This window comes from Xyrauchen texanus, chromosome 43 (genome assembly GCF_025860055.1).
Source record: "Xyrauchen texanus isolate HMW12.3.18 chromosome 43, RBS_HiC_50CHRs, whole genome shotgun sequence".
In the NCBI taxonomy this organism is placed as follows: domain Eukaryota; kingdom Metazoa; phylum Chordata; class Actinopteri; order Cypriniformes; family Catostomidae; genus Xyrauchen; species Xyrauchen texanus.
In genome coordinates, this window is record NC_068318.1 from 17,488,178 (window position 1) to 17,501,645 (window position 13,468).

A 13,468-nucleotide genomic window follows, 5' to 3' on the forward strand; every position below is an offset into this window, starting at 1 on the left:
ACTATGGGGATTTATACTCTCTGTCCTAATTTATGCATTATCTGCATGGACATTTGGTCCAATTTAAATTAATTAATTTCATAGACAATATATAAAGAGCCTCTTCCAAAAACAAAAAAAAAAAAAAAAAATGGAATGGAATGGAATGGAATGGCATGGCATGGCATTACCTTTCAAACCTATACCATATAAAAGACAAGGCAATACCATGTTTTTGGACACTACTATAAAGGTGATGCATTGCCTAATACTGCTACAATAATTTTAGGAAAGGGGAATGGTAGTTTATAAACCATCTTTATTTGTTGCCAGTGCAAAGAATAAATAAGTTCTGCCATGAAGATTCTTTGATTTAAAACATAGGAGTCTTGGAGTCAAGCTGATCTACCAAAGAATAATGGTAAAGTTACTTTCCAAAATCTCACAGTTCTTTGCTTTTGTTAAGGATATCAAAGCTGGAAAATTTCCCTTCATATTTCTTTTAATTACTGAATTATTAAACAACTTTAATGACCACAATAAATGATTTAAAAATGTGTAATTAAATCAATAAGTAATAATTAAACATATCACATATGTGAGCTATTATTGTTCAAATTCAACCCAAATGGTTTGAATCAAACACATCCCCCTTTCTGGAGGCCTCATAAGTAGGGTTTAGTTTAAACCGCCTTTATCCATTCAAATTCTGATTAGGCTGAGAGGAGGTTTAGCAGTGAACCCTGCCGTTGACTGTGTTCATGGGAGTGTCCTTATATAGTGGGGTCATTGAATGGTTTCAGTAACAACATAAACTGTTCACTCAATATTGGTTGAAGTCATATGTGAGTTTGTGAAAAGAGGTTTTTATATGGTGGAGAGAGTAAGATATTTAAAGATTGATTTAAAGAAACCAGCCCCCCTAGGAATCTGTTTAGGTATGTAAATAAAGTGCAAGTCACTCAGTTATGTGTAAAGGCTTTAGATAATGCAGCCTAAATGTATTCTGGTTGACAGAGAAATGAACAGAAACATGTTATTAGCGGATTAGACCGAAGGGATGTGGCAGATTTTCAAAGAGTTAAGTTTAGTAACAGCTATTACATATACACCGACCAGCCACAACATTAAAACCACCTGCCTAAAATTGTGTAGGTCTGCCTCATGCCACCAAAACAGTGCCAACCTGCATGCAGAGTAGTGCTCTAAGCATTCTCAGATGCTATTCTTCTCACCAAAGTTGTACGAGCAGTTATCTGAATTACCATATACTTTGTCAGTTCTGGCCATTCTCTGTTGACCTCTCTCATCAACAAGATATTTCCGTCCACAGAACTGCCGCTCATTTGATGTTTTTTGTTTTTGGCACCATTCGTGGTAAATTCTAGACTGTTGTGTGTGAAAATCCCAGGAGATCAGCAGTTAAAGAAATACTCAAACCAGCCCATCTGGTACCAACATCATGCCATGCTCCAAATCACTGAGATCAAATTTGTCCCCATTATGATGGTTGATGTGAACATTAACTGAAACTCCTGACCCGTATCAGCATGATTTTATGCACTGCACTACTACCACACGATTGGCTGATTACATAATCGCATGGATGATTGTTGGTGCCTGATGGGCTGGTTTGAGTATTTCTGTAACTGCTGATCTCCTGGGATTTTCACACACAAGTCTCTAGAATTGACTCAGAATGGTGCCAAAAAAAACTTTTTTTTTTAAATCAAGTGAGTGGCAGTTCAGTGGATGGAAACACCTTGAGAGGTCAACAGAGAATGTTTGAAATGACAAAGTCTATGGTAACTCAGATAACCGCTTTGTACAATTGTGGTGAGAAGAATAGCGGGTTGGCGCTGTTTTGAGGGCACGAGGGGCGCTACACAATATTAGGCAGGTAGTTTTAATGTTGTGTCTGATTATCTGATCTGATTTTTCAGACACAACAATGCAGTAAAGGTAGGACAACACAAACAACAAATTAAATAAGCTTGATCAAAGCTGAAAACATGAAACAGTGTAAAAATAAATGGGTTCACATTAAAGGTGCACCCAGTATTTATTTATTTTTTTCTTAAAAAAAAAAAAAAGTAAGTTTTACTTTCAAAGAAATTAGTAGTAATTTGTAGACATATGTCAAGCTGTTCAAATCTACATGGAGAGGATTCCTTCGTGGGGGGTGCCATGTTAGAATCATACGACCAGCCGAATATTACTTATTGTTAATAATCTCAGAAATTGCCTACTTTTTGGACACTGTTACTCATGGATTAAATAAAAAATGGTTGACTGTGAACAGTGAATTTCTTAAATGGTATCTATCGGTCAATGAAAACTATTGTGTTTGAATGATGCAGCTTCCATGACCTGACGTATCAGTATAAGTCCACACCATGTTCAAAAAAGGACTGCACCTTTAATAAAGAAGTGTTTTAAAAACTTAAAGAAATACAAATCAGTAAAACATTACTGTTTGAAAGTTTATTTCTTTTTTATTCTTTACATCTCCAATTAAGTTTTATAGGAAGATGACAAAAGGCACAAATTCACAGTAAAATAAATAAAAAAACAGATGATTTAAAAGAGGGTGGGGTGAGAGAAATGCTAAACTGATTTTTCTGGAATTATTGGGTTTTCAGTTTGACAAGAAATTGTGAAATCTAACAACATATGTATGAGAAAGTCCTGTTTATCGTGATCTGCCTAACAGAATGTTAACACAAACTGTTATAGATCAGTTCATGTGGATAGTTCCCTTTTATAAGCCACTTGTCACTCAAACACCAACCTGTTCTTAGTTTCACATATCTAAATCTCCACCTTGACTCTGCTAAGAGAAGAACTGCAAACTAAAAGGGCATTTCTTAACTTCAAAGATCACAAATGTGGCTGCATTCACAGTGTAAGCTTTAAAAGGAGTTTAAAAGGGACAGATTCAACAATTATCAATGGATGAAAACATGTTTAGTCACATCCTGCCAAAGAGGCATTGCCAGGGAAGGAGCAGGGCCAGCAGCTGTGATGGGAGGAGATTCTCTGAGGGTTTTTAATAATTAGCAGTTCAACATCACTCCAATTCCAGTTTTTAATTCATCTAATGAATCAAAAGTGGATAAGAAACAGTGTCCGAACCCACAAACAACATCCAGCCATAACTTAACCGCTAGATGTAATTACTAGTTGGGAGAATCTATGTGCTTATAGCCTGGCAGGATAGCCTGACATATATATATATACATGATGTGCTCATCTACATTTATTTATATACTATATACAATTCAGTACATACATCCATACATTACCTTGATTAGACTAAGGACCAATGCAGTTTTAGGGTATTGCTGATTGTTGTGTTATAATGGTAATGAGATTCATGAACTACATTTGTTCAAATATGGCTGGATTTACAGCATATCACAAAACAACCTGCATTCAGTTCTTAAAAAATTAATTTTACTTTATGTTATCCCCACCAAGGTCTTCTACACTGCCTGCCTTGTGTGAATTTATTGTAGGTGTAATGAATTTACAGTGGGTCCTGAGCACTGGCGGAGAGGAATGCAGGGTTTTAAACCTAAATTTGAGTAACCTGACATGTCAGATGTCCCTCATTCAAATAAAAGAAACACTGAGAACTTCAAACATGCGTACATATCCATACACACATCACGTTACTGAGAAAACACTGATTTAAAAACCCATACTCAACCCCTTACATGTTCCTACAACTGATTCAATATCAATAAAACTAGGACCAACTGGTAGTGAGAGTATATTTGTATAAAATTCCTAGTGATGCAACATTCTTAGAGGGTATTGATAATATACAGTATCTCACTTAATGTTATATGTTTGGAGGGGTCGTTACAAGGAGAAATGGAGGTTTATTATTGCTAACATCTGGATAAATGTAATTTTATCCTCGTTAAAAGTTATAAAAGGGTAAGTAATATAATCAATACTTCAATGGAAAGAAAGTGAGAGAAGAAGAGACTGTGAAATAAAACATTTTTGAATGTGCACATAAAGTAAAGCATTACTGAGAACCACAGCCGCAGCACCAAAAAAAAAATGGAAGAAATAAAAAGTAAAACATTTCTAAACGTTTTGTGTATTCAAGCTCCTTTAAATGTAGGTGGGCCTGAGGGTGGAGCCTATTGTCTGAGCTAAACCAATCAGAAAGATTATAGGGAGGGACAACCAGGGGGCCGGGACCCACTATGGGGGCCTCAGCACACTTCCAAGAGGGCCTCAATATAACTTAAAATGAATTTAAAATAAGAAATATTAATATAAATAAAATAATCATACTTAATTAAAATGCAAAAAAAATACTTAAAGATGTATGCCCATATATTATAAACAGACTCTTTCTGAAACGTCTAGAATCAAAAATTATTAATTATTTTAATCAGACATGTTTAGTTTCGGGCAAGGGGGCCTTCAAATATTGTCTTGGACAGTGGGGGGCTTTGTAGTCAAAAAGATTGAGAACTGCTATATATATATATATATATATATATATTGACCAAAGCAATTTAGCACACACAGGGGAAATCATAAAGTAGAAAAAAAAAATAGAAGACAAAGAAAATCTACACCTTAAAGGGATAGTCATTTTGTCATCATTTAATCACCCTCATATCATTCCAAACCCAAAAGGCAGAATGTAAGGCCTCAGTCACCATTCACTCTCACTGTATCTTTTTCCATTGAGAGTGAATGGTGACTGAGGTTAACATTATGCCCAAAATCTCATTTTGTTTTCTACAGGGACAAAAATAAAAAGATACAGGTTTGGAATGAGATGAGGGTGAGTAAATGATGGCAGAAGATTTATTTTCAGATAAATTATCCCTTTAGCATTGATGCACATGTTACTGAACAATCAACAAACAATTAATACTTTCAACTTTAGCTTATTTCAGGGACATGTGTATGACACTGAAGAATGTAGCAGATTTGAGCTGAGCACAATTAACTGTAATGTGTTCAGTTATTAACTGCTAATACATTCTTTAAAGGTGCAGTCAGTGATTTTTTTTATTTCAATAAAAAGTTTTACTCACAAAAAAATAAATAGTAATTTTGAAATGCATAAAATCACGAGCACTCAGATGAGATGAAGACTCCAGTCATATCAGTAACCTTATAAAAGCTGTTTTATTCTGTATGGAGAGGGTCCCCTCATGGGGTAATGTTGCCATAAGTTTGGATAACATGACCAGCCGAACACTACTTGCTTGATCTCAGTAATCACCCTGTTATTAGACACTTTAACTCACGTATTAAATAAATAATGGCCGACTCAAAATAGTACATTTCTACAATGGCATCTGGAACTGAAAACGGTTGTGTTTGAAAGATGCTGTATCCACACCACTGGGGTTCAGTGTAAGTCCAATATGTCCAATTAAAACAAATTACTGAGTGCACCTTTAAATTGATTTAACGTGACCAAGCAGCTAGTCAGTATAACACCCACAATACATCCAGTAATTCGGGAGTCAGGATGAAGATATGTGATTGTACAGTACTATACTATAAAAATTAATAGACACACTTACAGAAAAGGGGTAAACTTGGGTAAATAGGTTAAAAAGATATATGTGGATAAAATCAACCATACACCAACAAAACAAATCACTAAAGGATTAAGATAAAACACATATGAAGAAACGGCTTGGTCTGCAAAACAGACACTGAAAAACAGACACTTGTCACAAGCTCTCAACTGCCAATAGACATTCTGAATAATATGTGTATGTATATTTATATATATACACACACACACACACAATAGCATTTGCTTTACATAGAACTCATCTCAAAACACAACTCTGTTGAGAGTCAGAATTGAAGATAATAAACTGACATCATAATGACCTGTTAAGTCGCAACGGCCGATCATCCCTGTATTGGTGTATGTAGACTTCATAAAGTGGGCATAACTTCTGAATAATAATTTTATTTGTCAATGAGCTCCATTGTCAGACTGAGAGGATACGAAGGATGCTCAGGATGGATGGGCCACGCATATGGCTGGATAATGGATGTTGATTATGATTAAAAAGACATGTTGTTTTGCTTTGACTGAGGGACGTGATGCTGTTGGTCTCCAGTAGTTCAGGTCTGATCTGAGCGAGAGAGTTGGAATGGAAATAAAGTGAGAGAGGGAGAGAGAGAAAGTAATAAGTAATAAACACAGAAGTAGTTCTTTAGTGCATTTTTGGAATATCAAGTAATGTTGTGGGAATCTCACTTGTTGCTTTAGATTTATGACATTAGGGGGCGCCAAAGTTAGTGAATTACCATTATGAATGGCAGCATCGAGGAACACACAGCAGCTTCAGTCTTCAAGAGCCACCATGCCTTTCACTGGATCTTTCACTCTCATCTGAGTCAAGAAAGAAACAGAAAGACACAGAAACAGAGCAATAGACAAGAAATGAGAAAGACAAGGCAAGAAAGTAAATTATTACTCCAGCCCAATGCAGATTTTTAAGCTATGAATACAGAAATCCAGAAAAAAATGAGAGGATTAGATAAGTAAAAAAACACAATATAGTTACATAAATCATTGTTAAATACCACAAAAAAATGTGACATATATCTTTGCCTTCTTGAACACCCAAGTTTGACACATAAAAGTGCCATTTGTGCATGTACACATAGAGACATTACTGGTAGGGGCTAAAAATGGGATTCCGGAAGTTGTTCCTCTAATGGATTTTCAAACTGGGTGTGTTGGCAATAAAAAAAATTCAAAAAGACATTTTAGCCGAGATTTTGTATCACTTGTGTGAGTCTGGGAGAAGAATCTAATTTCCGGGACACTCCCGAAAGTGAAAAGTCTGTGAAACTTGGAAAGCCGCCAATACGTTTATGACGTCACTCATTCCCTGGGCAGCACCTGAGAGCGGCAGAGTGTGACCCGCTCCGCTCTGCTGCTCCTTTTATTCACAGCGACTGGACCTCATAATGAGCAACATTCAATTATTCATCTGCCTCGTTACTTGTAATTGTCTTTGTGTGGTGGGAAAATACTAGCAGAAATTGACAAACTGTACCCGTCACACTCTCAAAACAACAGAACGAAAACAACAACTGAATCACACATCAGCTAAACTTAAAAATATCTCTATGGGACATGTCCCCCACAATATTACTAAAAGTGGTCTACTGATATGGGCTTTGGTTGTGTGTAATTTCCCCCTTATGACACATCTTGGGCCGAAAAAATCAGTAAATAAAATTTGTAATAATTAAGAGTAAATACTGTATAAAATACAGAAGGCTACATAATAAACAGCAATTAAGTGTATGTCTCAATTGCCATTTCTAAATTATATTTTAAACATATAGGTATTGAAAATAAACAATTCCAGGTTAGGAATTTGCTCCAACATAAACAAAATGGTATTAAAAAAAATACTAAAAGCCTATTACGTTTCTAGAATATTCAAAAGAGGAAAAAAATAGAGTGGTGGATTAAGGTGGTCAGAGGAGAAAAGATGCCGAATTTACTGTCACTGCCTCAGATATTGCATTTAAAAATGTAGTCGCAACTATGTTGACAGTGTTTAATGAATGCCAGGGTAATATAACACAAATAATTAAGTAAAAATATGAAAAAGCTTGCTAGATATATACTGCTAAATAAGGCAGAATTGCATCAACATCATCATCACTATAAATAGGGTCTAGAGGCGAAGAGGGTGCAAGAGAAATTTTGTTGAGTGGCATCTGACCTCATCCAGTTCCTTCCTGGTCTCTTCCTCCATTCTGCGGATGTCGTCCATGTTCAACTCGATCCATTTATCAATCCAGCAAAACAGCTGCCGGTGGAAATTAGTGAACAAACGCTTCTCTTGCTGTTGGAGAGAGAGTTTTTTGTGTAGTTTTGCATGATGTCCACAAGATGCCATTGTATGTCTATTTACTGTAAAGTCAATGTGAAACACTGTCCACATTTTTCTGAAATATGATGTATTTCTGAGTGAAACAGGATATTTGATGAGAAAAAAAGTAGGGACCAATGGTATGCCATTCCAATGGATCATGAAAAGTGTTTATATGTAGGGGAGAGGTAAAAATAACAAAAAAACAGTGCTTGGTAACATCAACCAAAAAGAAAAGTTGTTTCAGAGGAGCAAGTCATTATATTGGATGGATTATGAAGGCAAACATTTTTAAATTTTATTTTCTTTGAACAGTAAAATTCATTAAGAATGTCAGAATCTCTTTAAAGGTCCACTAAGATTTTAACTGACTCTTACTCGTCCAATCGTTCTCAGTAAAACTTGTGGTTTTGGACTCCATCGTCATGGAAACTGAAAGCTTGTATACTAAGTGCTGCTGCTTTGACACCACATACTGTATGTTTGTTTATCTTGTGTTTTATTACTTTTACTCTGTGTTTTTATCAGTCTCTTTATACTAACATCCCTATAATGGACATTCTTGTATTCAATCCAAACTAATTTTCAAGCGTTGTTGCGTACTAGACTGTTGTCACAGTTTGTCTCCACTGTGTTCAAGGACCCTTATTTTGAAGTTTTCCCCAGCACTACGTTTCCCAGAATCCACTGCCCTAATAACTTTATCTGTTCATTAGCATCCCCACCTGTATTCCATTTCCTCATTAGTTTCCATGTGTGTATATTTACCCTCTAGTTTTGTTCAGTATTTGTCAGTCCTTGAATTGTCATGTTTGAAGTGTTACATTAGCATGTTGATTAGTTTAGTGTTAGTTCCTACTCCAGTGTGTGTTATAATCCAGCCTCTGTTCTACTCATACGAATGTTATTAAAAGTTTGAAAGATTCTACTCCTGTGTCTCCTCTCTTCCTCATCCACTCCTTGGACACCAAACAGAAGGACTGACCAACAACGACAAAGATACGGATTCACTTGCCAGCTCATCCCAACGTCTTCCTCTCCTACAAAGCCTCACTTCAAACAGCACTTCACTGAGCATGGAGCCAACAGCTTTATTTTTGGAGCTTTTCAGGCAGGATTTTCCCCTACCAGGTTCCTTCGCCTTGTTGCTACTACAGACTTTTCAGATGAATACCTCAAACCCATTTATGGTATGGGGTTAAACTTAAATTGTCCAACAGCACTTCCTGTGGTGGGGAATCTCTCTCTGGTGGAGTATGTTGCTAACACTCTGATCCTCCATCTACCCTCACTACCCTCCTTCTCCAAAATAACTAATCTCCCAGTTTTCTCTCCTCACCTTGAGGGTTATGGCGGTAACTCCAAGCCTTCCTCGGCCCCAGCTTCCACGGCTCCTTCCTCGCCCTCTGTCTCCAAGGTAAAATTTTTTTGGGGGGCTCATCCTATCCTGTTTCCGGTGGTCGATTCACTGCCGCAGTAGCGACCACAGTTAGTGCCTGTAGCCTCGACTGTCCCAGAGCCAGTGCCTGTAGCCTCGACCATCCCCTTAACCCCAGAGTCTTCCACGGCTCTGCCTCCCTCTGCTCCGCCCCCAGAGTCTTCCACGGCTCTGCCTCCCTCTGCTCCGCCCCCAGAGTCTTCCACGGCTCTGCCTCCCTCTGCTCCGCCCCCAGAGTCTTCCACGGCTCTGCCTCCCTCTGCTCCGCCCCCAGAGTCTTCCACGGCTCTGCCTTCAGCTCCTCTCTTTAAGTCCCCCTTGGCTCCACCTCCCTTGGCTCCATCTCCCTCGGACTCTTCCTCGACTCTGCCTTCTGTGGCTCCGCCCACTTCCTCAGAGTCTTCTCCTCCATAGGTTCCGCCTCCTGACCCTGTCCTTGCCCTGTGGCCGCCTTCCAAGCCTCCAGACCCAGTCCTTGCCCTATGGGTGCCTCTCAGGCCTCCTCTCTTCCTCCTCCAGTCCTTGGACACCAAACATTACAACTGTGACCAGGCACCCAAGGCTCACAATCTATCTGCTGGCTGAACACCGCCTTGTACTCGCGCCTGGTGTTCGATTTCACGCGCTATCCGGGATCCACAACAGAGAGCTGCAGGAAGCATGTTGTTTCATGATTCCAGCAGGTACATTTTCTCTTTCCTCTTGCACTCATTCTGTTCTGACTGTCTGGTGGATCACACTCCTGCTAATCAATACCATGCCATCACTATGGACCATAATGTTGATTTGTAGTAAGTATATTGTGTTTGTTTAATTGTTTGGTTTGCTAGTTTTCTTTACATGTACTTTTATGTTTGAGCATTAGCTGAAAGCACTGTATAAAGAACATGTTGTTGTTATTATTATTGTCATTATTAGTTGTAGTAACTCAGTCAATTGCATGACACAGTTTTTCATATGCTGTCAACATGGCGGTGCCCATGAGGGGGCGATCCGCTCCATGTAAAATCAAAATATTTGTATTGGGTTACTGATATGACTGGAGTCTTCATCTGCAGTTTACATAATTTCTAAATATTTCTAAAAAATGCTATTCATGTCTTTTGAGTAAAATTTTTTAATTAGCAAAATCTTACTTGGTGCACCTTTTAATTAAATTAATCACACTTTAGATGTTTCACACACTGACCTTCTGAATGAAGTTCTCCACTTTGTTTTGTAGGCCCCACCACTTAAACTTGACAGTAACCAGTTTGTAGGCACACATGTGTGGGCAGTCTCTCTTTTTAGGTAGTTCTTTCTACACACACAGATCAAAAACTGTTAAACAATTAGATGTAATTTCCTACTAATACTCTTTTTCAAACTCCAAGCTCATACAGCAAACTTGCACTTACTTTGGCTGAATTGTTACAATAGTGGGTGTTTCTCACCTTCCAATCAGGACCGAGCGGCCCTCTCCCAGTCTTTACAGACTTAAACTTAGTGGGGTCTTCTTCTGGTTTATAGTCCTACAGAGAGAGAGAACACTGATCAGACATGTACCTGGTCCTCATGGCAACTAAAAAAACCTGAATATCTAGCAGGTGAAGCGTGTTTAACCTCACTTTTGGCTCCACCTGACTTCGGTCTGCAATGTCTATATACATCACATCCACCTTTTTCCAGGTGTCTGGATCTAAACCATGAACCTGCACAGATAAACACAACAGAGAGTGATATAGGGTTAAACAGGAACTGCAAGAGGTCAACTTTGGTGTAGATTTGGTTTGAACTTTGAAAGGGTTGAAGCGTGAGCCTTTTTTTCTGCGATCGATCGATCGATCGTAGTGTCATTACAATAAGTTCCATACCCTAAACATTTGGAAATAATGTAAGTATATCTTATACTTTGGAATATAATAATATCAATAGGACTGTGAGTCCCTATGATCAAAATATTATTACATAGTGCATGATAGCAGTTCAAATTAATGCACAGATCAATTGACATTCATAGCATTCTGTAACGGGGACTCAGGTTGAGAGGGATCCATATGCAGTTTATTTAAACAGATGAGTCCAGAGTTCAGACAGGCAAGGGTTGAATAATCAGGGCAATCAACAATATCAGAGACAGAGCAGAAACGGGGTAAACAGGCAGAGGTTCGGGGCAGGCTGCAAAACAGCAGTAGTAGTATTCCAGGCAGAGTCACAAATAGACAGGCAGCAAGTGATCGTAAAGTGGTAATCCAAGGCAAGGTCAAAACACAGAAAAGGCAATACAGGAGATAATCAAAACACTCAGAAATGTAGCCGGGGCAAACAAGACTTCGCAATGAGTGAACTAACAGACAGGGCTTAAATAGTGTTATGATATGGGACAGCTGTGTGGTAATCAGACCAGGTATGCGGGCATTAGGAAATTGTAGTCCAATGGTAATATTCAAATGAGAGAGACCTCCGGTGGCCGATTGTGGAATCTTCACCGGCGTTCGTAACGCATTCTCTTAAACGGATGGTTCACCCAAAAATGAAAATGCTCTCATTATTTACTCTCATGCCATTTCAGATGTGTTTTTATTTTTTATTAAAAAAAAATTTGTAACCATCTTAAAAACCATCGCGATTCACATTCTTCGTGCATATCGCCATCTACTGGGCTGGGAGGAGAATTTATTGTTATAAAAGAATTGAATATTGATCTGTTTCTCACCCACACATATCATATCGCTTCCGAAGGCACAGATTAAACCACTGGAGTTTGGATTACATTTATGTAGCCTTTATGTGCTTTATGGAGCTTCAAAAGTTTGGTACCCATTCACTTGCATTGTCAAGACCAACATAGCAGAGATCTTCTTTTAAAAATCTTTGTGTTCTGCTGAAAAAAGTCATACACCTCTGGGATGGCATGAAGGTGAGAAAATTATGAAAGACATTTTTATTATCTCTTTAAATATTTGTATCATATAACACATTCTTCCCTATCAGAAAACTTAAATTCTAACCTGCTCATCTGAAATGCCTGTCTGCTGTCCTCACCCTGTCCCTCACTGTGATATATCCACATAAGCCAGACAAAAACAACTAATAATTTCTATCGACACCTTTAATATCTCCTTTGAACACATGATCTGTATTACACATACTAAATATATATACTATATACACATACTACTGTATATAGCTAAATTATATTAGCATATGTACAAAAGCCAGAGGAGGATGGACACCCCAGCAGAGGTTGCTTATTCTCAATGTTTATTCTTTCCACTGTTTTCCTTAGCCACATTCGACTTTGGCTTGCTCATGTGGCCCTAAAGACATCTAGGCATGATTTTCTGTAAAACTGTTAACAGGGGGCTTTTAAATGGCAGTGAATTAAACACTGGCTGCTACAGCATTCCTTTAGAGAGCTCAGAGGCATGCAGCTGTATTTGAGGATTTTAATGATTTCACATCAAGTAGTGAACATATGAACATATGCAAGGGTTCTGAAATAGTAAACAATAAGAAAAATCACATAACATGTATATCGCGGAAGTAAACAATTCCCTCCTCTGAAAACACTGAAATTGTTTTTATATAATATATTAATGAAATTAACAGATTCATTGATTGACAGCTCTTATTATTACATACAAAAGTGTACCAGGAAGTTTTGAAAATTCGGGGGTTACCTCCCCCCATCCCCCTCGGAATCTACGCACCTAATAGCCACATAATATGCACATTATCAACACTCACATTATCCTGCTGTCCTATGTCAGGCTTGTGCCACGTCTCAATCTTGATGAGGAAGTTCTCTTTCATATATTCATTCTGAAAACACAATGGCAATCAATTAAATAAAAAAAACCTTGTTAAACCATAACTGATCAACAGACCATGCACTGACACACAATGATGTATGTCCTCTCTCCTTTCACTGAAGCTAAAGTTACTGTCTATTCTTTCAGTCAAAGTGCGTGCGTGTGTGCGTGCGCTGTAAATCTACATGTTTAACACACCTGACTTGTACTAAAAAATGTCTTCATGTATACTTGCGAACAATACATACTTACTGTGATTACTGAAGGATGATGCAGAACAGACATAGAAAAAGAAAGAGATTTTAAATGAGATACCTCACATAATTCAAGAAAACTGGCAAAATACTACAATA

General features: G+C 37.9%; 1 protein-coding gene across 1 annotated transcript in view; it reads right to left on the reverse strand.

Moving 5' to 3' along the window:
* Positions 1-5,193: 5,193 nt before the first annotated feature.
* LOC127635450 (phosphatidylinositol transfer protein alpha isoform-like) overlaps positions 5,194-13,468 on the reverse strand; it is a 33,415-nt gene continuing 25,140 nt past the window's right edge. The window contains exons 5-12 of the mRNA XM_052115512.1: positions 13,368-13,375; positions 13,051-13,125; positions 10,929-11,012; positions 10,755-10,832; positions 10,511-10,621; positions 7,734-7,856; positions 6,295-6,379; positions 5,194-6,119 (exon numbers count right to left, since the gene is read on the reverse strand). Of these exons, the coding sequence (XP_051971472.1) occupies positions 6,332-6,379; positions 7,734-7,856; positions 10,511-10,621; positions 10,755-10,832; positions 10,929-11,012; positions 13,051-13,125; positions 13,368-13,375 (527 nt within the window). The 3' untranslated portion in view covers positions 5,194-6,119; positions 6,295-6,331. The remainder of the gene's footprint in view (positions 6,120-6,294; positions 6,380-7,733; positions 7,857-10,510; positions 10,622-10,754; positions 10,833-10,928; positions 11,013-13,050; positions 13,126-13,367; positions 13,376-13,468) is intronic.